The sequence below is a fragment of the Anolis carolinensis genome, unplaced genomic scaffold (assembly GCF_035594765.1).
Source record: "Anolis carolinensis isolate JA03-04 unplaced genomic scaffold, rAnoCar3.1.pri scaffold_7, whole genome shotgun sequence".
Classification (NCBI taxonomy): Eukaryota; Metazoa; Chordata; class Lepidosauria; order Squamata; family Dactyloidae; genus Anolis; species Anolis carolinensis.
In genome coordinates this window covers 16,837,533-16,858,173 of record NW_026943818.1, presented here as the reverse complement: position 1 = coordinate 16,858,173, position 20,641 = coordinate 16,837,533, and the positions used below count along the sequence as shown (strand labels likewise).

The 20,641-nt window shown below is 37.4% G+C and overlaps 1 protein-coding gene across 2 annotated transcripts; it reads right to left on the bottom strand.

Moving 5' to 3' along the window:
- Window positions 1–751: 751 nt before the first annotated feature.
- dhx40 (DEAH-box helicase 40) lies at window positions 752–20,552 on the bottom strand. 2 transcript variants are annotated; one of them, XM_003227278.3, is made up of 17 exons: window positions 20,340–20,552; window positions 18,416–18,561; window positions 17,376–17,495; window positions 16,159–16,386; window positions 14,952–15,018; window positions 14,493–14,624; window positions 14,063–14,162; window positions 12,518–12,604; window positions 12,230–12,412; window positions 11,281–11,361; window positions 10,466–10,623; window positions 7,636–7,750; window positions 7,295–7,403; window positions 6,008–6,102; window positions 4,464–4,533; window positions 3,069–3,297; window positions 752–2,343 (listed from the first exon to the last, which is right to left on the bottom strand). In XM_003227278.3, the coding sequence occupies exons 1-17, from the start codon at window positions 20,503–20,505 to the stop codon at window positions 2,204–2,206; spliced, it is 2,226 nt and encodes a 741-aa protein (XP_003227326.2). In that variant the 5' UTR covers window positions 20,506–20,552; the 3' UTR covers window positions 752–2,203. The 2 variants fall into 2 exon arrangements, with proteins under 2 accessions (XP_003227326.2, XP_062815361.1); XM_062959291.1 differs by lacking the exon at window positions 18,416–18,561 and having other exon boundaries at window positions 20,340–20,475.
- Between the last annotated feature and the right edge of the window lie 89 nt (window positions 20,553–20,641).

Below are 20,641 nucleotides of genomic sequence, written 5' to 3'. Positions count from 1 at the left end.
AAGTTTTTATATATATATATATATATATATATATATAATTTATACATATACAATATATTGTATGTACTTATATGGATAATAATATTATAATGTAATACAATATACTAATTAATACAGTAATACAATACAAGAACTCTGAGCTGCGAGTTCGAATCCCACCGCAGGCCAAACTATGACCTTGAGCAGAATAATCTTATATTTTTACAGTATATAAAGTTATATATATATATATATATATATATATATAGCTATAATTTATAAATATACAATATATTGTATGTACTTATAATATGGATAATAATATTATAATGTAATACAATATACTAATTAATAATACAATATATTAATTATATATTATATATTAAATGTAATATTACTAATAATATTACCATAAAATTATATAGTACAATATAGTAATTTAATTCCTTATATTGTGCTATGCTAATAATATAAATATACAATTATAATAGTGTGGATAATTATAATAATTATAAATTATAATATATATTTCTTTAAGGACTGATGGAATTTCACTGGCATGATGGCAGTTGTTGTTAATCCACAACATAATGAATTTTAAAATAATTATAAAAAATAATTTTTTTCAAATACCCCAGGGTACGCAAAATAGTAAATAATAATAACAGCACCCAGACGTCCGTAGAATCTGCACTTCCGTAGTTTCAAGACACTTGAACAAGCAAGAAGTCTCCATGAAAGCCTGGTGAAAGGTGATACAGACACGATGAAATGGGAAAATAAGCTCAATATGAGCCTTCAATCTTTATTAGACATACAAAAGTGATTTCTTTTATAACAAAAAAGGAAATAAAAAACATATTTACATAATGTTTTACTTATTTATTTACTACATTTATAACCCGCCCTTCTCACCCTGAAGGAGACTCAGAGCAGCTTAATAATTATATGTACAAATTGTATGTTTTCTGGGCTGCCTGGCCATGTTCCAGAAGCATTCTCTCCTGATGTTTCTCCCACATCTATTTATTTATTTATTGACTACATTTATATCCCACTCTTCTCACCCCAGAGGGGACGCAGAGCGGCTTACAAATCAAATGAACATACAATATATTATTAGCATAGCACAATATAAGCATTAAATTACTATATTGTACCGTATCACTGGCAACATTATAAGTTTATACAATATTATATTTATAAATTATTGTATATTATATATATATAAATGTATATAAAATTAGCATAGCATGTTGCTATGGCACAGGAGATAAGATGGAACTATTTTCCTGGCTCCCAGGTTGATATGATGTCTGTATGGTGTATTATTATTATTATATTGTATTACATTATATTATTATCAACATTATAAGTTTATACAATATATATTTATAAATTAGTGTGTGTGTGTGTGTGTGTGTGTGTGTGTGTGTATATATATATATATAAAATATTTTTATATATATTTATATATATATATATAAAAAAAATTAGCATAGCATGTTGCTATGGCACAGGAGACAAGATGGAACTATTTTCCTGGCTCCCAGGTTGATATGATGTCTGTATGGTGTATTATTATTATTATTATTTTATTATGACACAGCAAACAAGATAGATATGCTGGATTTCATATCACTTATAATTCATATCAATTATTATTATTATTATTATTATTATTATTATTATTATTATTATTATTATTATTATTATATTGTATTACATTATAATATTATTACCAACATTACAAGTTTATACAATTTATTATATATTTATAAATTACTGTATATATTATATATATATATATGTATATAAAATTAGCATAGCATGTTGCTATGGCACAGGAGACAAGATGGAACTATTTTCCTGGCTCTCAGGTTGATATGATGTTTGTATGGTGTATTATTATTATTATTATTATTATTATTATTATTATTATTATATTGTATCACATTTTATTTTTATTATTAACCGCTCCCAAGACCCTCCAGCCTGATTCTAAGGCCAGTTTCCTACTGGATGACGTACAGGTTCCTAAAGAGGAGACATCTCTGACCATGAGCAGATCCTCCAACGTGAAGGTGACCATAGGATTGTGCATGTGAATGTCTGGCTGTGCATCAAGAAAGGGAATATGTGACCCTGAAGACCCTCTTGGGCCATAACTTGGCCCATCAAAGACATCTCACAGTGAAATGAATGGGAAGCCACATCTTCTGGCTCAGCCGATCTCCTTCGAAGAGGTCCTTACGCCCTGCTGCCTCTGTCTCCTCCTCTCCAAGTACCGGGAGCGAGCGTCCTCTATAGACTGGTCATTGTTCCTTCTCTCCATTTTCTTTGCCGTCTCTTTTGTTGAGTTTCCTAAACATAAAGAGGAAACGTACACATATCTATCTATATAAAAATGTAATGTGAATTTTTCCCATGGAGCAAACAACAAAACCACTGAAACAAATTGCACCAAATTTGGCCACAAAAGATGTAGTCATCCAATCTATGTCTTTCCATTTAAAAAAGCCTAGAAAAATAAAAAAGTCCAAATTACAGAGGACGAGGAAGAGCCGTTCTCCCCCTGGCTGCCAGCGATCTAGGGGGGCGGTGATGCATTTGGGGATGATGAATAACTTTATTACCTTTCTATTCCGAGTTCAAAAATTAGTTTCATAATTTCAAACTTCAATGTTTCTAATTTACTCCTTTCTTTTTTACTATATTTTACAAAAAAGGTAGAAACATGAATACATATATCTTTCTGTTTAATTGCTATTAAAATTTAAAAAAAAATAATTTCCAGGGGGCGCTGAGTAATATTTTTTCTGGAAAGGGGGCGGTAGGCCAAATAAGCTTGGGAACCACTGATAAAGTCCAAATTACAGAGGACGAGGAAGAGCCGTTCTCCCCCGACTGCCAGTCAGAAAGGTAGGCCCCACCCCCTTTAGGCCCCGCCCACTTCGTGTCCTAGCAATTAGGTGACAGACAAGAGTTCTTTCTCTCACCCTGGACTACCTTGAAGAGCATTGAACAGCCGTACAGCTTCAAAGCCAGGCTGCTTCCAAACCCTCCACAGGAATGCACGGTTATCTCACCGGTCCTTCCCTCCGGAGCTTCCTTGTCCTTCCACTTGGCCATTTCCGCCTCGGTCACTTCCTCCCGCGCCATGCTGCTCAGCGCATAGGCATCGATCTCGTGGAGCCGGGGCAGGAGGTCCTGGACCCAGTCGTAGCGGATGGGGCAGACGGTCCGCACATAAATCCTGGAGGTCACCAGCACATCATGGAAGAGAATCCACTCCAACTGGGCCTCCTGGTTGTGCAGCTTCCAATAACGTAAATAATAAACAAAACACGGAGAGAAGTAATTTGCGTGTTAGTGAAGGAAAGTTCAGTGGTAGGTTGCATTATATTTTACAATCTATACACCCCACCCCAGGTTGCTCCCCTATTGAAGGTAGCACTTATTGTTGTTGTTGTTGTTGTTATTATTATTTACTATATTTCTATCCCACCCTTCTCACCCCGAAGGAGACTCAGAGCGGCTTACAAATTAAATTTACATACAATATTATATTATGAGCATAGCACAACACTAGCATTAAATTACTATATTGTACTATATCAATATATTGTAATATTATTAGTAATATTACATGTAATATATAATCAACTACCTTGTTTACAATATTCAGTAGTTGCACTTTACCCAGTTCATCTTATCCCCTCTACTTGGGTGCCAAATCCATGTTTTTACTATGACTATCATTTTATATTTTATCATGTTTTTATGTCTGTATTTTCTGATGTTATTTTATTTTGGTTTGCTGTTTAATCCGGGCTTGGCCCCATGTAAGCCGCCTCAAGTCCCTTCAGGGAGATAGAAGCGGGGTATAAAAATAAATTATTATTATTATTATTATTCGATCCATATATATGCAGGAGAGACGTTTCTGGCTGAAACTTAGGCAAAACGCCAATAAATTATCTGACATTTCAGTGTTGTAGACTGGCACAAATACCCAATATGCCCAAATTTGAATTCTGGTGAGGTTGGGGAGAGAATGATTTTGTCATTTGGGAGTTGCAGTTGCTGGGATTTATAGTTCACCTCCACCAATGATGGAATTGAGCCAAACTGGGCACATAGAACTCCCATGACCAACAGAAAATACTGGAAGACTTTGGTGGGCATGGATCGCCAACATTGAATACTGGTGGGGTTGGGGGTCTGTTTTTGAATTCTGGGAGTTGTAGTTCACCATCGCTCAGAGCGCACCCTGTACCAAACTGGCGATGGAACTAATAAACTTGCCACACATACCCAACATGCCAAACTTTGAATACTGAGGGGTTTCGAGGGGAGTTTGGGAGTTATAGTTCACCCACATCAACAGAGCACCCAACTGATGGCTCTGGACCAAACTCGGCACAAATACACAAAGTCCCAAACATCCGATGCCAAAGAAACAACAGAAGGAAGAGGCTCACAGCGGACGAAGGGTGAATGTACACAGTGCTGCCGTGGCCGTCCATCGTGCAGAACGACTTGCCGACGGATCTAAAAATAAAATACACAACAGAGAAGATGCTTGGAGAACAGCTGGAGAATGCGGAGCTCAGGCACATCCCGCACCGGAAAATGCAACCATGCCATCTGTCAGGCACATGCGCTGCGCTCCGTTGCCTCTGCCACATGAGACCCATCGAAGCCATTTATCCAGCCCCCACGGCACCAAGGCAGAAGGGGGTCGGGCTAAATGGCCCAAGGGGTCTCTTCCAACCCTCTTTATTATTATTATTATTTTATTGTATGACACAGCAAACAAGGTAGACATGCTGAATTTCGTATCACAAAATCACAAGTCGAACACTTCCCAAGTGTCTAGGACTGTGTGATGTATTTTCGGATGATGCGTGCAGATCCCAGTTATTATTATTATTATTATTATTATTATTATTATTATTATTATTACTATTATTAACATTGAGGCTGGGTGGCCATCTCTCAGGGGTGCTTTCCTTGTGCTTTTGGTGCACAAAGGCAGAAAGGGGTTGGACTAAATGGCCCAAGGGGTCTCTTCCAACCCTCTTTGTTGTTGTTGTTGTTGTTATTATTATTATGGAAGCTGGGAGGCCATCTGTCAGGGGTGCTTTGCTTATGCTTTTGGTGCACAAAGGCAGAAGGGAGTTGGACTAAATGGCCCAAGGGGTCTCTTCCAACACATTATTATTATTATTATTATTATTATTGAAGCTGGGAGGCCATCTGTCAGAGGTGCTTTGCTTGTGCTTTTGGTGTACAAAGGCAGAAGGGAGTTGGACTAAATGGCCCAAGGGGTCTCTTCCAACACATTATTATTATTATTATTATTATTATTATTATTATTATTGAAGCTGGGAGGCCATCTCTCAGAGGTGCTTTCCTTGTGCTTTTGGTGCACAAAGGCAGAAGGGGGTTGGGCTAAATGGCCCAAGGGGTCTCTTCCAACACATTATTATTATTATTATTATTATTATTATTATTATTATTATTATTATTATTGAAGCTGGGAGGCCATCTGTCAGGGGTGCTTTGCTTATGCTTTTGGTGCACAAAGGCAGAAGGGAGTTGGGCTAAATGGCCCAAGGGGTCTCTTCCAACACATTATTATTATTATTATTATTATTATTATTATTATTATTATTATTATTGCTCGGCCAACTTCCAACACATTGTTATTATTATTATTACTATTATTGCTCGGCCAACTATGGTCCGGCCCCCCAATGGTCTGAAGAATCTTGAACTGTCCCCCAGTTTAAAAAGTTTGGGGACCCCTGGTCTGGTGGGTGGTGAGGACAAAGGCACACAAAGTGGGACTCCAAACATCAGTCGGTTGGAGCTTGAATCCCTTCCTGCCGGTCTCAAAACCCAAGGAGGGGAACCTCAGTGTTGCAGAACGGAAGGAAAGCTCATACACAAGCCGAGAAGCCACCAAGTAACAACGTCACGGGGAAAAGGGCATTGCTACCGGAGAATCCCATCATCTTACCTCCTTGCGACGTTGGCAAAGTAGCCTGCGCACAAGCACCTCCTCAATATTTCATTCCTGGAGCCGTCAAAATGCTCTCGTGGGAAGTCCGGCCGCTGCAGAGTCAGAAAGGAGAAAAAGAGAAACAGATGAAGCGTACTCACATATTTATTTATTTATTGGTGACATTTATATCCCGCCCTTCTCACTCCAAAGTGGACTCAGGGCATCTTACAAGTTATATATACGTATTACGTACAATATATAACATTATTACTATAGCACAATATAAGCATTATATATCATTGTATTGTACTATACGACTATATTGAAATATCATTAGTAATATTATATGTAATATAAATATACAATTACAATAGTGTATTATTATTATTACATTGTATTACATGATAATATTATTATCAATTTTATATATATATATATATATATATATATATATATATATATATATATATACACACACAATATATTATCAGTATAGCACAATATAAGCACTATATAAGCATTATATATTATTATATTGTACTATACGACTACAGTAGAGTCTCACTTATCCAACATAAACGGGCCGGCAGAATGTTGGATAAGCAAATATGTTGGATAATAAGGAGGCATTAAGGAAAAGCCTATTAAACATCAAATTAGGTTATGATTTTACAAATGAAGCACCAAAACATCATGTTAGACAACAAATTTGGCAGAAAAAGTAGTTCAATACAAGTAATGCTATGTAGTAATTACTGTATTTATGAATTTAGCACCAAAATATCACGATATATTGCAAACATTGACTACAAAAATGTGTTGGATAAGCCAGAACGTTGGATAAGTGAGACTCTACTGTATATTGCAATATCATTGGTAATATTACATGTAATATAAATATACAATTATAAGTGTCTTATTATTATTATGTTGTATTACATCATAATATTATCAATTTTATATGTATATACAATATATTATATTATCAGTATAGCACAATATAAGCACTATATAAGCATTATATATTATTATATTGTACTATATGACTATATTGCAATATCATTAGTAATAATACATGTAATATAAATATACAATTATAATAGTGTATTATTATTATTACATTGTATTACATCATTATTATCAATATTATATGTATATACAATATATTATAATAGTATAATATAATATGAGTATTATATATTAATATATTGTTAAAATTGATACAGGAAACATGGTGGAAAGATGTTGAAGGTCTGTGTTGAAAGAGATAAGCCGGGCAATGCTAGTAATACCTTGACTTACCTGCTTCAATTTGTTGGTGATTTCTCGAAGCTGCTCCTCCACACTGAACGCAAGCTTCACCGCTCTCCAATGAATCCAGTTGTCTCGGCACCAAGCTGACGGAGATTTGCTGCACAAATTAGTAATATTATCATCATTATTTTCATTTATATTCCACCTTTTCCCCCAGCATTAAGACTCAGGGCAGCTTATAAATACACACGAGAGAAATGCATACAAAAAAAAACATCAGACCCAATACTAAGATTAAAATGTGTGTTTTGGAAAACCGACTGAATACTCAAAGAGTATTTAAAATTCATTTAAAAAGACATAACATTAAAAATATGTGTACTTGTCACCTTGATTTGCATTGCTGGAAGATGTTCAGGAGAGTGGCAAAGTCATTGCAGCCTCCCACTTGGGACGTCAGCTCTCGGTGCCGGAGTTCGGCTTCCGTTTGCCTTTCGGGGTCACCTAACAAAAGACCACGTTCGAAGTCACATTCTTGTTGGTTTGGAGAAAGAACTCTTCTCTGCTTGAGGCAAGTGTGAATGTTGCAATTGACAAACACTGAGCACAATATAGCTGTATGCAATAACATCCTGCGAAAACGGTGCGAACACTAAGTACAAAGTAGCTGCATGAAATAACATTCTGCAGAAACAGTGCAAACACTAAGCACAAAGTAGTTGCACGCAATAAAATCCTGCGGAAACGGTGCATAAGCACAATATAGCTGTATGCAATAATATCCTGCAGAAACGGTGAGTAAGCACGATATAGCTGCACGCAATAACATCATGCGGAAACGGTGCGAACACTAAGCATGAAGTAGCTGCATGCAACAACATCCTGCGTAAATGGTGCGTAAACACGATAAAGCTGCACGCAATAACATGCTGGGGAAACTGCACACAATAACATCCTGTAATAGCAGTAATGCTATGTAGTAATTACTGTATTTACGAATTTAGCTCCAAAGTATCACGATATATTGAAAACATTGACTACAAAAATACGTTGGATAATCCAGAACGTTGGATAAGCAAGTGTTGGATAAGTGAGACTCTACTGTAGTAACAATAAAAATTATATTAAGCTTTGTCTCCCTCTGGTGGACAGGGGCAGGAATTGGGCCTTGTTTCATACACCGCTCTATATAAAGCCCTGTCTCCCTTTGTATTATAATAATATTGTATTATTATTACATTCTATTATTACGTTCTATCTATATTGAAAACATTGACTACAAAAATGGCTTGGATAATCCAGAAACTTGGATAAGTGAGACTCTACTGTATATATATATATATACAGGTCTAACTGCCATTCTGGAGAAGAATGAAGAAGGCAGGGCCGAGAAGGTATCTTTCCACCGTGTCTCCTGTAGCAATTTAATGATATAATAATATATAATAATACTATACTAATATTATAATGTATTGTATATACAATAGAGTCTCACTTATCCAAGCTAAACGGGCCAGCAGAAGCTTGGATAAGCGAATATCTTGGATAATAAGGAGGAATTAAGGAAAAACCTATTAAACATCAAATTAGGTTATGATTTTACAAATTAAGCACCAAAACATCAGGTTATACAACAAATTTGACAGAAAAAGTAGTTCAATACGCAGTAATGTTATGTTGTAATTATTGTATTTACGAATTTAGCACCAAAATATCACAATGTATTGAAAACATTGGCTACAAAAACATTGACTACTAAAAGGCAGACTGTGTTGTATAATCCAGAACGTTGGATAAGCGAATGTTGGATAAGTGAGACTCTACTGTATTCCATTTATTTTACTCGCAAATGACACGCAAATTCGTGAAGCGTTCCATATTTTTAGCACAAGGATATTGGATGAATGGATTTTAACCATATGTTTTATATTTTATACTGTATTTAACTGTTTGTAATAGATTTTTTATGCTGTTTGTTTTTAATGATGTGTCGGCAGCGAATTGTTGCCAATTGTACACCACCCTGAGTCCCTTCGGGTGAGAAGGGCGGGATAGAAATATTGGAAATAAATAATAAATACTCTATTTTTTATTATTAATAATACATTAATTATTTCACTCTGATCTTGTTATTACATTCATTATTTTACTCTACTATTATTAAAAAGATACGTAAGAACATTGACATTGAAGAAGATGAGAATACTGATTTGATCAGAGTTGGACAGTCTTATCTTAAATTATAGTGTTATGTAAACATTCAAAAACATTTAACCTACTGATGCCCCATTTAATGTAATTTTAATCTTATCTATTTTTTATTTCTGAAATGTACCACTCTCCGCTTATACCGTATATATTGAAGTATAAGCCGACCCGAATATAAGCCAAGGCACCTAATCTTACCGCAAAAAAACTGGGAAAACATTGACTCCAGTATAAGCCAATGGTGGTACATTTCAGAAATAAAAACAGATGCCAATAAAATTACATTAATTGAGGCATCAGTAGGTTAAATATTTTTGAATATTTACATCAAGCTCAAATTTAAGATACGACTGTCCAACTCTGATCAAATCATTATTCTCATCTTCTTCAATGTCAATGTGCTTATGTATCCTTTTAATAATAATACAGTAAAATAATACATGTAATAATAATAATAAATACAGGAAAATAATACATGTAATAATAAATAGAGTAAAATAATAAATGCAATAATAATAAGATCAGAGTGATCTTATTATTATTAATAAATGTATTAATAATAATTAAAATAGAGTAAAATCAATGTAATAGTGGCAACAATAATACAGAAAAATAATAAATGTAATAATACCAATAATAATAGAGAAAAATAATAAATGTATCATATATTCTCGAGTATAAGCTGACCCAAATATAAGCCAACCAGGATCCTCACCCGAGTATAAGCCGAGGGGGGCTTTTTCAGTCTTAAAAAGAGGGCTGAAAAACTAAGCTTATACTCGAGTATATACAGTACTTGAGTCAATGTTTCCCCAATTTTTTGTGGTAAAATTAGGTGCCTTGGCTTATATTCGGGTCAGCTTATACTCTTGTGTATACAGTATCTAAATCGAACACTAACATTTTGGAAACACTGTGCGAACACTAAGCCCAAAGTAGCTGCACGCAAGGACATCCTGCAGAAACTTACAGATAGCCAAGCATGGCTTGGCCTTCCCCGCCATTGCTTACCTGGTCGGATGAAGACTTTCTCCACCGACAGCATGGCTGCGATGGGGAGGAGCAGGTCTTCGCAGCCGAAAGCGGCGGCCTTGAGGAGGGCGCAGGTCAGGTTCGGCGGGAGGGGAAACTGCACCACGAGTTCGCCCAACGGGGTCACCTGCCCCCCCCTAAATGGGACCACAACAGGGAGACTAATCAGGGTATTTATTTATCGTGTCCGAAGCAAATTGAGAAAACAATGTGTTGTCGAAGGCGTTCATGGCCAGGATCACAGGGTTGTTGTATGTTTTCCGGGCTGTCTGGCCATGTTCCAGAAGCATTCTCTCCTGACGTTTCGCCCACATCTATGGCAGGCATCCTCAAAGATTGTGAGGTATATGGAGAAACTAAGCAAGGAAGGTTTATATATCTGGGTGAGGGGAAGAACTCATGTCTGTTGGAGGCCAGTGTGAATGTTGTAATTAGCATTAAATGGTCTTCCCAGCCTCCCATACTGGCCTTGGGGAATCCTTTCTTCAGAGTCGTTAGCTGCCCCTGATTGATTCCTGTCTGGAATTCTTCTGTTTTCAGAGTGCTGCTCCTTATTTACTATTCTGATTTTTTGAGGGTTTTTTTTAATACTGGTAGCCAGATTTTGTTCATTTTCATGGTTCCCTCCTTTCTATTGAAGTTGTCCACATGCTTGTGGATTTCAATGGCTTCTCTGTGGAGTCTGACATGGTAGTTGTTGGGAGTGGTCCAGCAGAGCACAAACCATGAAAATGAACTAATGGCAGACGCAGACCCCCCCCCCCCCCCGGCCCGTCCCGGTTCCCTCTATGTACCTGTCAATGGCACCACACTGGTAAAGCTGCTTCAAGGCTTCCAGGATGCGCCTCTCCTCCGGGCGATCCAGGTAAGGAAACCTGCACAGAACAGACACAAAACACTGAAGCCATCCAGTCACCGCGAGGCTCCTTTGCAGGAATAAAGCCCTGCCTTTAAACCCAGGTCCCTTCTGCAGACGGAGGAGAAAGCATCACAGAAGGAATGGTATCTCTAAAACTGGGGAAGCCCGCCCATAATAACTTATGGGTCGAAAAAAAATGGTTTTTTCGGTAAGCAATCTAGCAGAGGAATGGTTAAATGCATCGAATTAGATTTACTGCCTAGAGTGACATTATTCAGCTTCCACTTACATAGCCAGACATCAGTCATTGGGAAAGGAATGTGGGAGGTGACAAGTTTTACTGATAAGTTTCAAATCTGCCGGACATGTGTGTTAGCTGCGCTTATGTACACAACTGTAAATAACTTCAATAAAAGCCCTGAACCGCCGCATCTAAGCAGATGCTAGATTGCCAACAGAGGGGAGAATTGAGACAGAGAGCTGCAAGTGTCTCCATTCAACTCTCACATTGACAAAAACAATGACAATATAACAATAATAATAATAATTAAAATTAATTAAGTTAAAACATCCATATAAATATACATTCCGAGGCACAATTAAACGACATATAAAATAATTAATAAAATATTAAATAACATTTGCCTTCCTCTTCCCTTCCCTATTCCTTTTATACTGTGTCTATATAAAATATATTGATTATATTATATTATATTATATTATATTATATTATATTATATATATATATATAAAGCCAATGGTGCATCTTAGACCGAAGGGCCTCCAGGTTCACATGGCATATCTCTGCACTTTTAATGTGATTTAAATCCTCAACGGATGGCTACAAAAACATCTGGAGGCAAATAGCTTGATAGTATGGTTACCTGATGACGTCATGGATGGCCAGGCATTTTAACGTCAGTATGACAGAAGTCAAACTGGTGCGCTTGATCTCTGGGACCATGTGGTCCGGCATGCACTGCTCCCAGAACTCCTTGCTGTAGACTCGGAAGCATTTCCCAGGCGCTGTCCTGCCCGCTCTTCCTGCCCGCTGACAGGCCTCGCTTCTGGAAAGCAAAACGCAAAATGGGTTCAAATGCCCAAATATCTCTCATGCATGTGGATGTTGGCTTCAAAGGTGCTACCGTGAGCTTCCATTACCTCCAACTTACTTGGAAATAGGGACAACCTCCAGCATGTCCAAGCCCACCCTTGGGTTGTGGTTCAACTGCTTCACAAACCCACTGTCCACCACGAACCTTAAGAGAAACACACATTGAAACATCATTGAAAAGCTAAATCTACAAAATGATCTCAAGCTCTTTAGGTAGAGGTTTTCCTTTATTATATTATATTATAGTATTATATTAGCATCACTATTATCATTTTATATTATTATGATTATATTATTACTGTTATTACCTATATTATTATATTTATATTATATTATTTCTATTATTATATTAGTATACTATTATAATTTATTATTATTATATTAGGGTAAAGATTTCCCCTGACATTAAGTCTAGTTGAGTCCAACTCTGGGGATTGGTGCTCATCTCCATTTCTCGGCCGAAAAGCCGGCATTGTCCATAGACACCTCCAAGGTCATGTGGCCTTAGGCATGACTGCATGGAGCGCCAATGTTATCTCCCCGCCAAAGCAGTACCTATCGATCTACTCACATTTGCATGTTTTCGAACTGCTAGGATGTTTAACCATATGTTTTATATTTTTATATTGTTTTAATTGCTTTAATTGGATTTTTATTGTTATGTTTTAATTACGTGTAAGCATTGAATTGTTGCCAATTGTGTACGCCGCCCTGAGTCCCTTCGGGTGAGAAGGGCGGGATATAAATGTTGGAAATAAATAAATAAATAGGTTGGCAGAAGCTGGGGCTAACAGCAGGAGCTCACCTCGCTCCCCGAATTTGAACCGCCGACCTTTTGGTCAGCAAATTCAGCAGATCAGCGGTTTAATCCGCTGCGCCACCAGGGGCACCAAGCTCTTAAGTGTAGTTTTGGAAGGGGACACAACTATTGGGGTTTATTTATTTATTTACAGTATTTATAAATTTATAAATAAATTTACAGTATTTATAAATTTATAAATAAATTTATTTATTTACAGTATTTATAAATTTATAAATAATTTTACAGTATTTATAAATTTATAAATGAATTTACAGTATTTATAAATGTATAAATAAATTTACAGTATTTATAAATAAATGTACAGTATTTATAAATTTATAAATAAATTTATTTATTTATTTACAGTATTTATATTCTGCCCTTTTTTCTCACCCCAAAAGGGACTCAGGGCGAATCACGATGAACATATACATGGCAAACACTCAATGCCACATCTAATGGCATTCCTATGTCTAATGACATTGAATGTTTGCCATGTATATGTGCATTCTGATCCGCACATATGATGTAATACCATGTAATAATAATAATAATAATAATAATACACTATTATAATGTAATATTACTAATAATATTACAATATAGTGGTATAGTACAATATAGTAAAATATAATGCTTATATTGTGCTATACAAATAATATAATATATTGTATGTATATATGACTTATGAGGCACCCTGAGTCCCCTTCGGGGTGAGAAGGGTGGGATATCAATGGCGCTAATTAATTAATTAATTAATAAAAAGGGCTGCAAGCTTTGCAAACGCAGAGAACGGCTCACCTGATCCCATCAATGGTGAGAGACGTGGCTGCGATGTTGGTGGCCACCACACATTTCCGTATCCCTGGCGGCGGAGGAAGAAAAATCCTTCTCTGCTGCTCTGAAAAAGAGACATGCAAAGCGTCTCTGTAAAGAATGTATCGTCGAAGGCTTTTGTGGCCAGAATGACTGGACTGCTGTGATTTTTTCGGGCTGTCTGGCCATGCTCCAGAAGCATTCTCTCCTGACGTTTCGCCCACATCTGTGGCAGGCATCCTGAGAGGTTGTGGGCGAAACGTCAGCAGAGAAAGCTTCTGGAACATGGCCAGACAACCTGAAATACTCACAGCTGGGTTCAGTGCTTTTCGGATGCAGGTGAACTACAACTCCCAAAATCAAGGTGCGTGGAAGGAAATCAAAATCAAGCCAGTCTTGAAAGCAACGTGCTCACCCGTCGGCATTGAGCCATACAAGGGGAGGATGAGCAAGCCTTCCACGGCACTCTCTCTCACGTCAAAACGGTAATCGATCGACTCCGCTTTCTGGAAAAGCAACTCGCACGTCCGTTCGATCTCAGACTGGCCTGCGGTGAAAACAAAAGAGATATTTATTTAGCAAGTTAAACATGGAACAGTTAACATGAAACCAATAAGCAAGAAGTTTGAAATAACACTCTATATTTTATGCATTTGCCATATCTTTGTTCCTAACAGTTCAAAGAGATACCTAGGTATATGAGTCTAACAACTGAGAAACCTAATTGCCTTGCATGAATGCTAGTGGATATTTACCACTAAGGAAAAGATGGACTCTTAACTTCTGACACAATAAATAAATATGTTGTCAAAGGCTTGCATGGCCAGAATCACTGGGCTGTTGTGTATGCGTAGATGCAGGAGAAAATGCTCACCGGTCAGAAAAAGCAGAATATCTCCCGCTGGTCCATTCAAATGGATGTCCAAGGTCACTCTGACAGCCTGAAACAAGCAAAGATTAGGAGAAGGAAGTCAAGATACAAGAGGCATTATGTTGTTGTTACAGAATACCTTGTGTCTCTTAGTTATAGATATCTGTCTTCCAAACATAAGGAGGAAGTCAACACAAGGCCAACACTAACCAAGAAGAGTCAGCATCTGGTCCCGGAACCTGAAATGGAGCCAGGAGGGCTTCAAAGCTTGGCTGCTTCCTGCCTGGGGGGAATCCTTTGTTGGGAGGTGTTAGCTGGCCCCGGTCGTTTCCTTTCTGGAATTCCCCTGTTTTCAGAGTGTTGCTCTTTATTTACAGTCCTGATTTTAGAGATTATATTGTTATAGGCCTGAGTGAAGAAGCCCTGAGCTCCATTGTGGCTGAGTGGGTTGCTAGGAGACGAAGTGGGCGGGGCCTACCCTTCTAACTGGCAGCTAAGGGAAAAATGGCTTTTCCTGGACTTTATTTTTAGGTTTTTTGTTTGTTTGTTTGAAAGACATACTTTGAATGACTATGTCTTTTGTGGCCAAATTTGGTGTGATTTGGTTCAGTAGTTTTGTTGTTTACTCCATAGTAAAAACGCACATTGCATTACATATATATACTAGCTGTGCCCGGCCACGCATTGCTGTGTGGTTTTGTGGTGTGGTTGTGTTGTTACAATCAGGAGGAAAGGCTTTTGCATTGTGTTGTCAAGTTTTGAATTTCTCGGGTGTTTAGTTGTGTGCCAAGTTTCGTATTTCTGGGGCGTTTAGTTGTGTTGTTATAGTCACGATGTGTTGTTGTGAGTTTTGTGGTTCTGGATTGTGGTTTTGTGGTGTGATTGTGTTGTTACAACCAGGAGGCAAGGCTTTTGCATTGTGTTGTCAAGTTTCGTATTTCTGGGGCGTTTAGTTGTGTTTTTATAGTCACGATGCGTTGTTGTGAGTTTTGTGGGTCCAGATTGTGGTTTTGTGGTGTAGTTGTGTTGTTACAACCGGGAGGCAAGGCTTTTGCATTGTGTTGTCAAGTTTTGTATTTCTCGGATGTTTAGTTGTGTGCCAGGTTTCGTATTTCTGGGGCATTTAGTTGTGTTATTACAGTCACAATGTGTTGTTGTGAGTTTTGTGGGTCCAGATTGTAGTTTTGTGGTGTGGTTGTAACATACGCACCTCTGTAACATACGCAGAGCTCTCGACATCCTTCGGCCCCACGGCCCCACAGAAAATCTCCTTCACGGGATAGTTCCGTCCCGGGATATCCATGACCTGGCAGCCGTCGAAGAATTGGGAGAATTTGTCCGTGTCCAGCGTGGCTGACATCACCACGACTTTCAAGGGTTTCTTTCTGCCGGGATTCTTCTTCTTCTTATAGAGCTTCAGTAAGCCAAAGAGGATATCCTGGCAGGTAAAGAGAGAATACTAGAATCCTAGAGCCAACCAAAAGCACAATCAAAACACTCTTGACAGATGGCCATCCAGCTCCGGCTTAATAATAATAATAATAATAATCTATAGTCATAATAAAAGTGAAAAACTTGGCACAGAGAAGATCCATGACCAACTAAACATACTGCAGGGGTTACTGGGAATGGACCTCGATTTTGGGAGTTGTAGTTCACCCTTATCCAGAGAGCCCTGAACCCAGCCAACGACGGATCTGGACCAAACTTCAGTGATATTACATAAATTCCTAAGATAAACAATGCCTTCTTCAAATAACCCAGGCACTGCTGGGTTCCCAAGCTAGAATAATAATAATAATAATAATAATAATAGAACTATAGAATCCTAGAGTTGGAAGAGATCCCATAGGCCACTATTCCACAGATATATAAACCCCACTGGCCTAGTTTCCAACAGATCTCACAACCTCTGAGAATACCTGCCACAGATGTGGGAGAAACGTCAGTAGAGAATGCTTCTGGAACATGGCCAGACATCCCGGCAAACTCACAGCAACCCAATATTTTTTGTTCTCAATGCGGATTAAAACAAAGACTGATATTAATAACAGATCGCCTGATGAAGACCGGAGATCAATTTGTTCCTCTAGGTTTCATTTATTTATTATTTATTAATTTATTTATTAGCGCCATTAATATCTCGTCCTTCTCACCGTGAAGGGGACTCAGGGCGGCTTACAAATTATATATACATACAATATATTATTTTATCAGTATAGCATAATATAAGCACTAAAGAAGCATTATGTATTATATTGTACTACATAACTATATTGCAATATATAAATATACAATTGTAACAGTGTATTATAGTGTATTACATTATATTATTATCAATGTTATATGTATATACAATATATTATATTATTAGTATAGTATAATATGAGTATTATGTATTATTATATTATAATTTCCGGCACTTACGGTGCTGAGGCTCCTCTCGTGAGCTTCATCCAGGATCACAACACTGTATTGGCTCAATTCAGGATCAGCCAAGATCTGTCTCAGCAAACAGCCATCCGTCATGTATTTGATTGACGTTACCTGCAGTTTTTATATAAAAGCATCTGGTTAGAGGCAAATAAATAAAGCAATCAGATCAGCAGGTTGCATTGAGTTTTCCGGGCCGTCTGGCTATGTTCCAGAAGCATTCTCTCCTGACGTTTCGCCCACACCTATGGCATGCATTCTCAGAGGTTGTGAGGTATGTTGGAAGCTAGGCAAGTGAGGTTTATATATCTGTATTCAAGATAAACAGGCCGGCAGAACATTGGATAAGCGAAAATCTTGGATAATAAGGAGGAATTAAGAAAAAAAGCCTATTAAACATAAAATTACATTATGATTTTACAAATTAAGCACCAAAACATCATGTTTTACAAGAAATTGACAGAAAAAGCAGTTCAATACACACTAATTACTGTGTAGAAATTACTATATTTAAGAATTTAGCACCAAAACATTGCAACATTTACTACAAAAACAATGACAACTAAAAGGCAGATTGCCTTGGATAATACAGAATCTTGGATAAGTGAAGCTTGGATAAATGAGACTCTATTATATTACATTATAATATTCTTAACAATATTATATGTATATACAATATATTATATTATTAGCATAGCATAATATCATGGGGCCAATGCCCATAGATACCAATACAAATCAATCAAAACAAAACATAGACAAAATAAAAACTATAAAGGTAACAAATTGTTAAAAACACAGTTTCAATGAAATATAAGAATATCAAGATTAGCACTGAATAGCCTTGCAGCTTCAAAGCCTGCCTGGGAGAATCCTTTGTTAGGTGGTGTTTGCTGGCCCCAATTGTTTATATTTGGGGGCACTGAAAAACACTTCTGAAGCACCGCTGTTTTTATGCACTGGCCAATCTCTGTTTTCCTAACAGTGATAACAGGTTATTCGGTCTAACAACTGAAACGGTTGCCAGTTTCTACCTCGGAGGCGCACTCGTCGAACCGGACATGGTACCCCACGAGGCTTCCCAGCGGGCAGCCCATCTCCTCTGCCACCCTCTGCGCCACAGAGATGGCCGCCATGCGCCGCGGTTGTGTCACGGCAATTGCGCCATGCGTCGCCAGGCCTGCGAGAAGCGACACAAACAGCGGCATCAGTTTTGGAGACAGAGGAGAGCACCAAACAAAGAGCAGTGGTTCATAGAGTTGGAAGAGACCACATGGGCCGTTGAGTCCAAGCCCACTTCTGCCATGCAGGAAAAGCACAATCAAAGCCCCCCCAATAGATGGCCATCAGCCTCTGTTGAAGAGCATCCAAGGAAAGAGACTCCACACTTAAAATCACAACATTGAATAAGTTAAAACCTAAAGCGTATAGTCACTAAAACAGAAAAAAAGTATATGACAATGATGTAAAGACCTATCTCTTCTGATCTAGTCAGCCAACCTTTAAGCATGAATGTTTTAATCGTATGGATCTAACCTGAATTGTTTTAAATATTAATGATGTGTAATACCGTTTGAATATTTGTAGATTTGTATAAGTTGCATTGTAATGCTTTTAATTGCAGGCCGCTTTGAGTCTCCGTACAATAATAATAATATAAATAATAATATAATAATAATGATATTAGAATAATATACTATAATAATAAATCTTAGAATAATAATTTAATATTACATCTCTAATGAGAATAAAATATAATTATAATATAATACATTTCTAATAATATAATACATTTCTAATAATATAATACATTTCTAATAATATATGTTAATAATATAATAATAACCATAATAATACATCTCTAATAATATATTATTATTATAATACAATATAATAAATATTAGAATAACAATCTAATACAGTAATACATCTCCAATATTATAACAATAAAAATACAATAAATATTAGAATCATAATCTAATAATATACAGTAGAGTCTCACTTATCCAACACTCGCTTATCCAACGTTCTGGATTATCCAATTACTTTTTGTAGTCAATGTTTTAAATACATTGTGATATTTTGGTGCTAAATTCGTAAATACAGTCATTACTACATAGCATTACTGCGTACTGAACTACTTTTTTGTCAAATTTGTTGTAAAATATGATGTTTTGGTGCCTACTTTGTAAAATCATAACCTGATTTGATGTTTGATAGGCTTTTCCTTAATCCCTCCTTATTACCCAACATATTCACTTATCCAACATTCTGCCGCCCCATTTATGTTGGATAAGTGAGACTCCACTGTATCTCTATTAATATATTATAATAATAAAACAATATAATATTATAATAATAATCTAATAATGCATGTCTAATAATACATAATAATAATAATAATAATAATAATAATAATAATACAATTAAAAATATAATAATATTCAGAGACATATCCCTGACACTTGGAGCTAATGTGCATGTTATGGACATGTAAATTAAATAAAAAGTTTATAATACGCTGTCAAAGACTTTCAGGACCGGAATCACTGGGTTGCTGTGTGTTTTCAGTGCTTTTATGACCATGTTCCAGAAGCATTTTCTCCTGACGTTTCGCCCACATCTATGGCAGGAATCAGTCGGGCCTGATTTTCAACGCCAATCAAGGTCATTAATTGCAACGTTCAACAGACAATGGTTTCAGTTGTTAGGCTGAACAACCTGTGCTTCAAAAGTGTTTCTCAGGGCCCCAAAATGCAAACCATCGGGGCCAGCTGACACCTCCCCACAAAGGATTCCCCCAGGCAGGAGGCAGCCAGGCTTTGAAGCTGCAAGGCTATGGCATGCTAATCGAGCTGGCCAATGGCCTAGTTTCCAACAGGCCTCACAACAACCGCTGAGGAGGCCTGCCATAAGTGTGGGCGTAACGTCAGGAGAGAGTGCTTCCCAGCAGCTCACCTTCCTGATACAAATACTTCGGGAGCTGGGTGGTTTTCCCACTCCCGGTCTGCCCGGCCACCACCAGGAAAGCGCCTCGCCTCACGGCTTCCACGAGCTGGCTCCGGGTCTGGCGGATGGGCAAGGCCTCCCAGGCCCGGCCGGGATTGTTTCCCTTCGCCGCCATCTTTCCCTTCCAAGGCTTCCGCTTCCGCCGTGCGCCTGTGACGTCACCGCGAAGGCCCCGCCCACTCCCTCCTCTCCTTTGGGACTCCTGTAATACAAATATAATAGAATGATAATAATAATAATAGAATGAAATA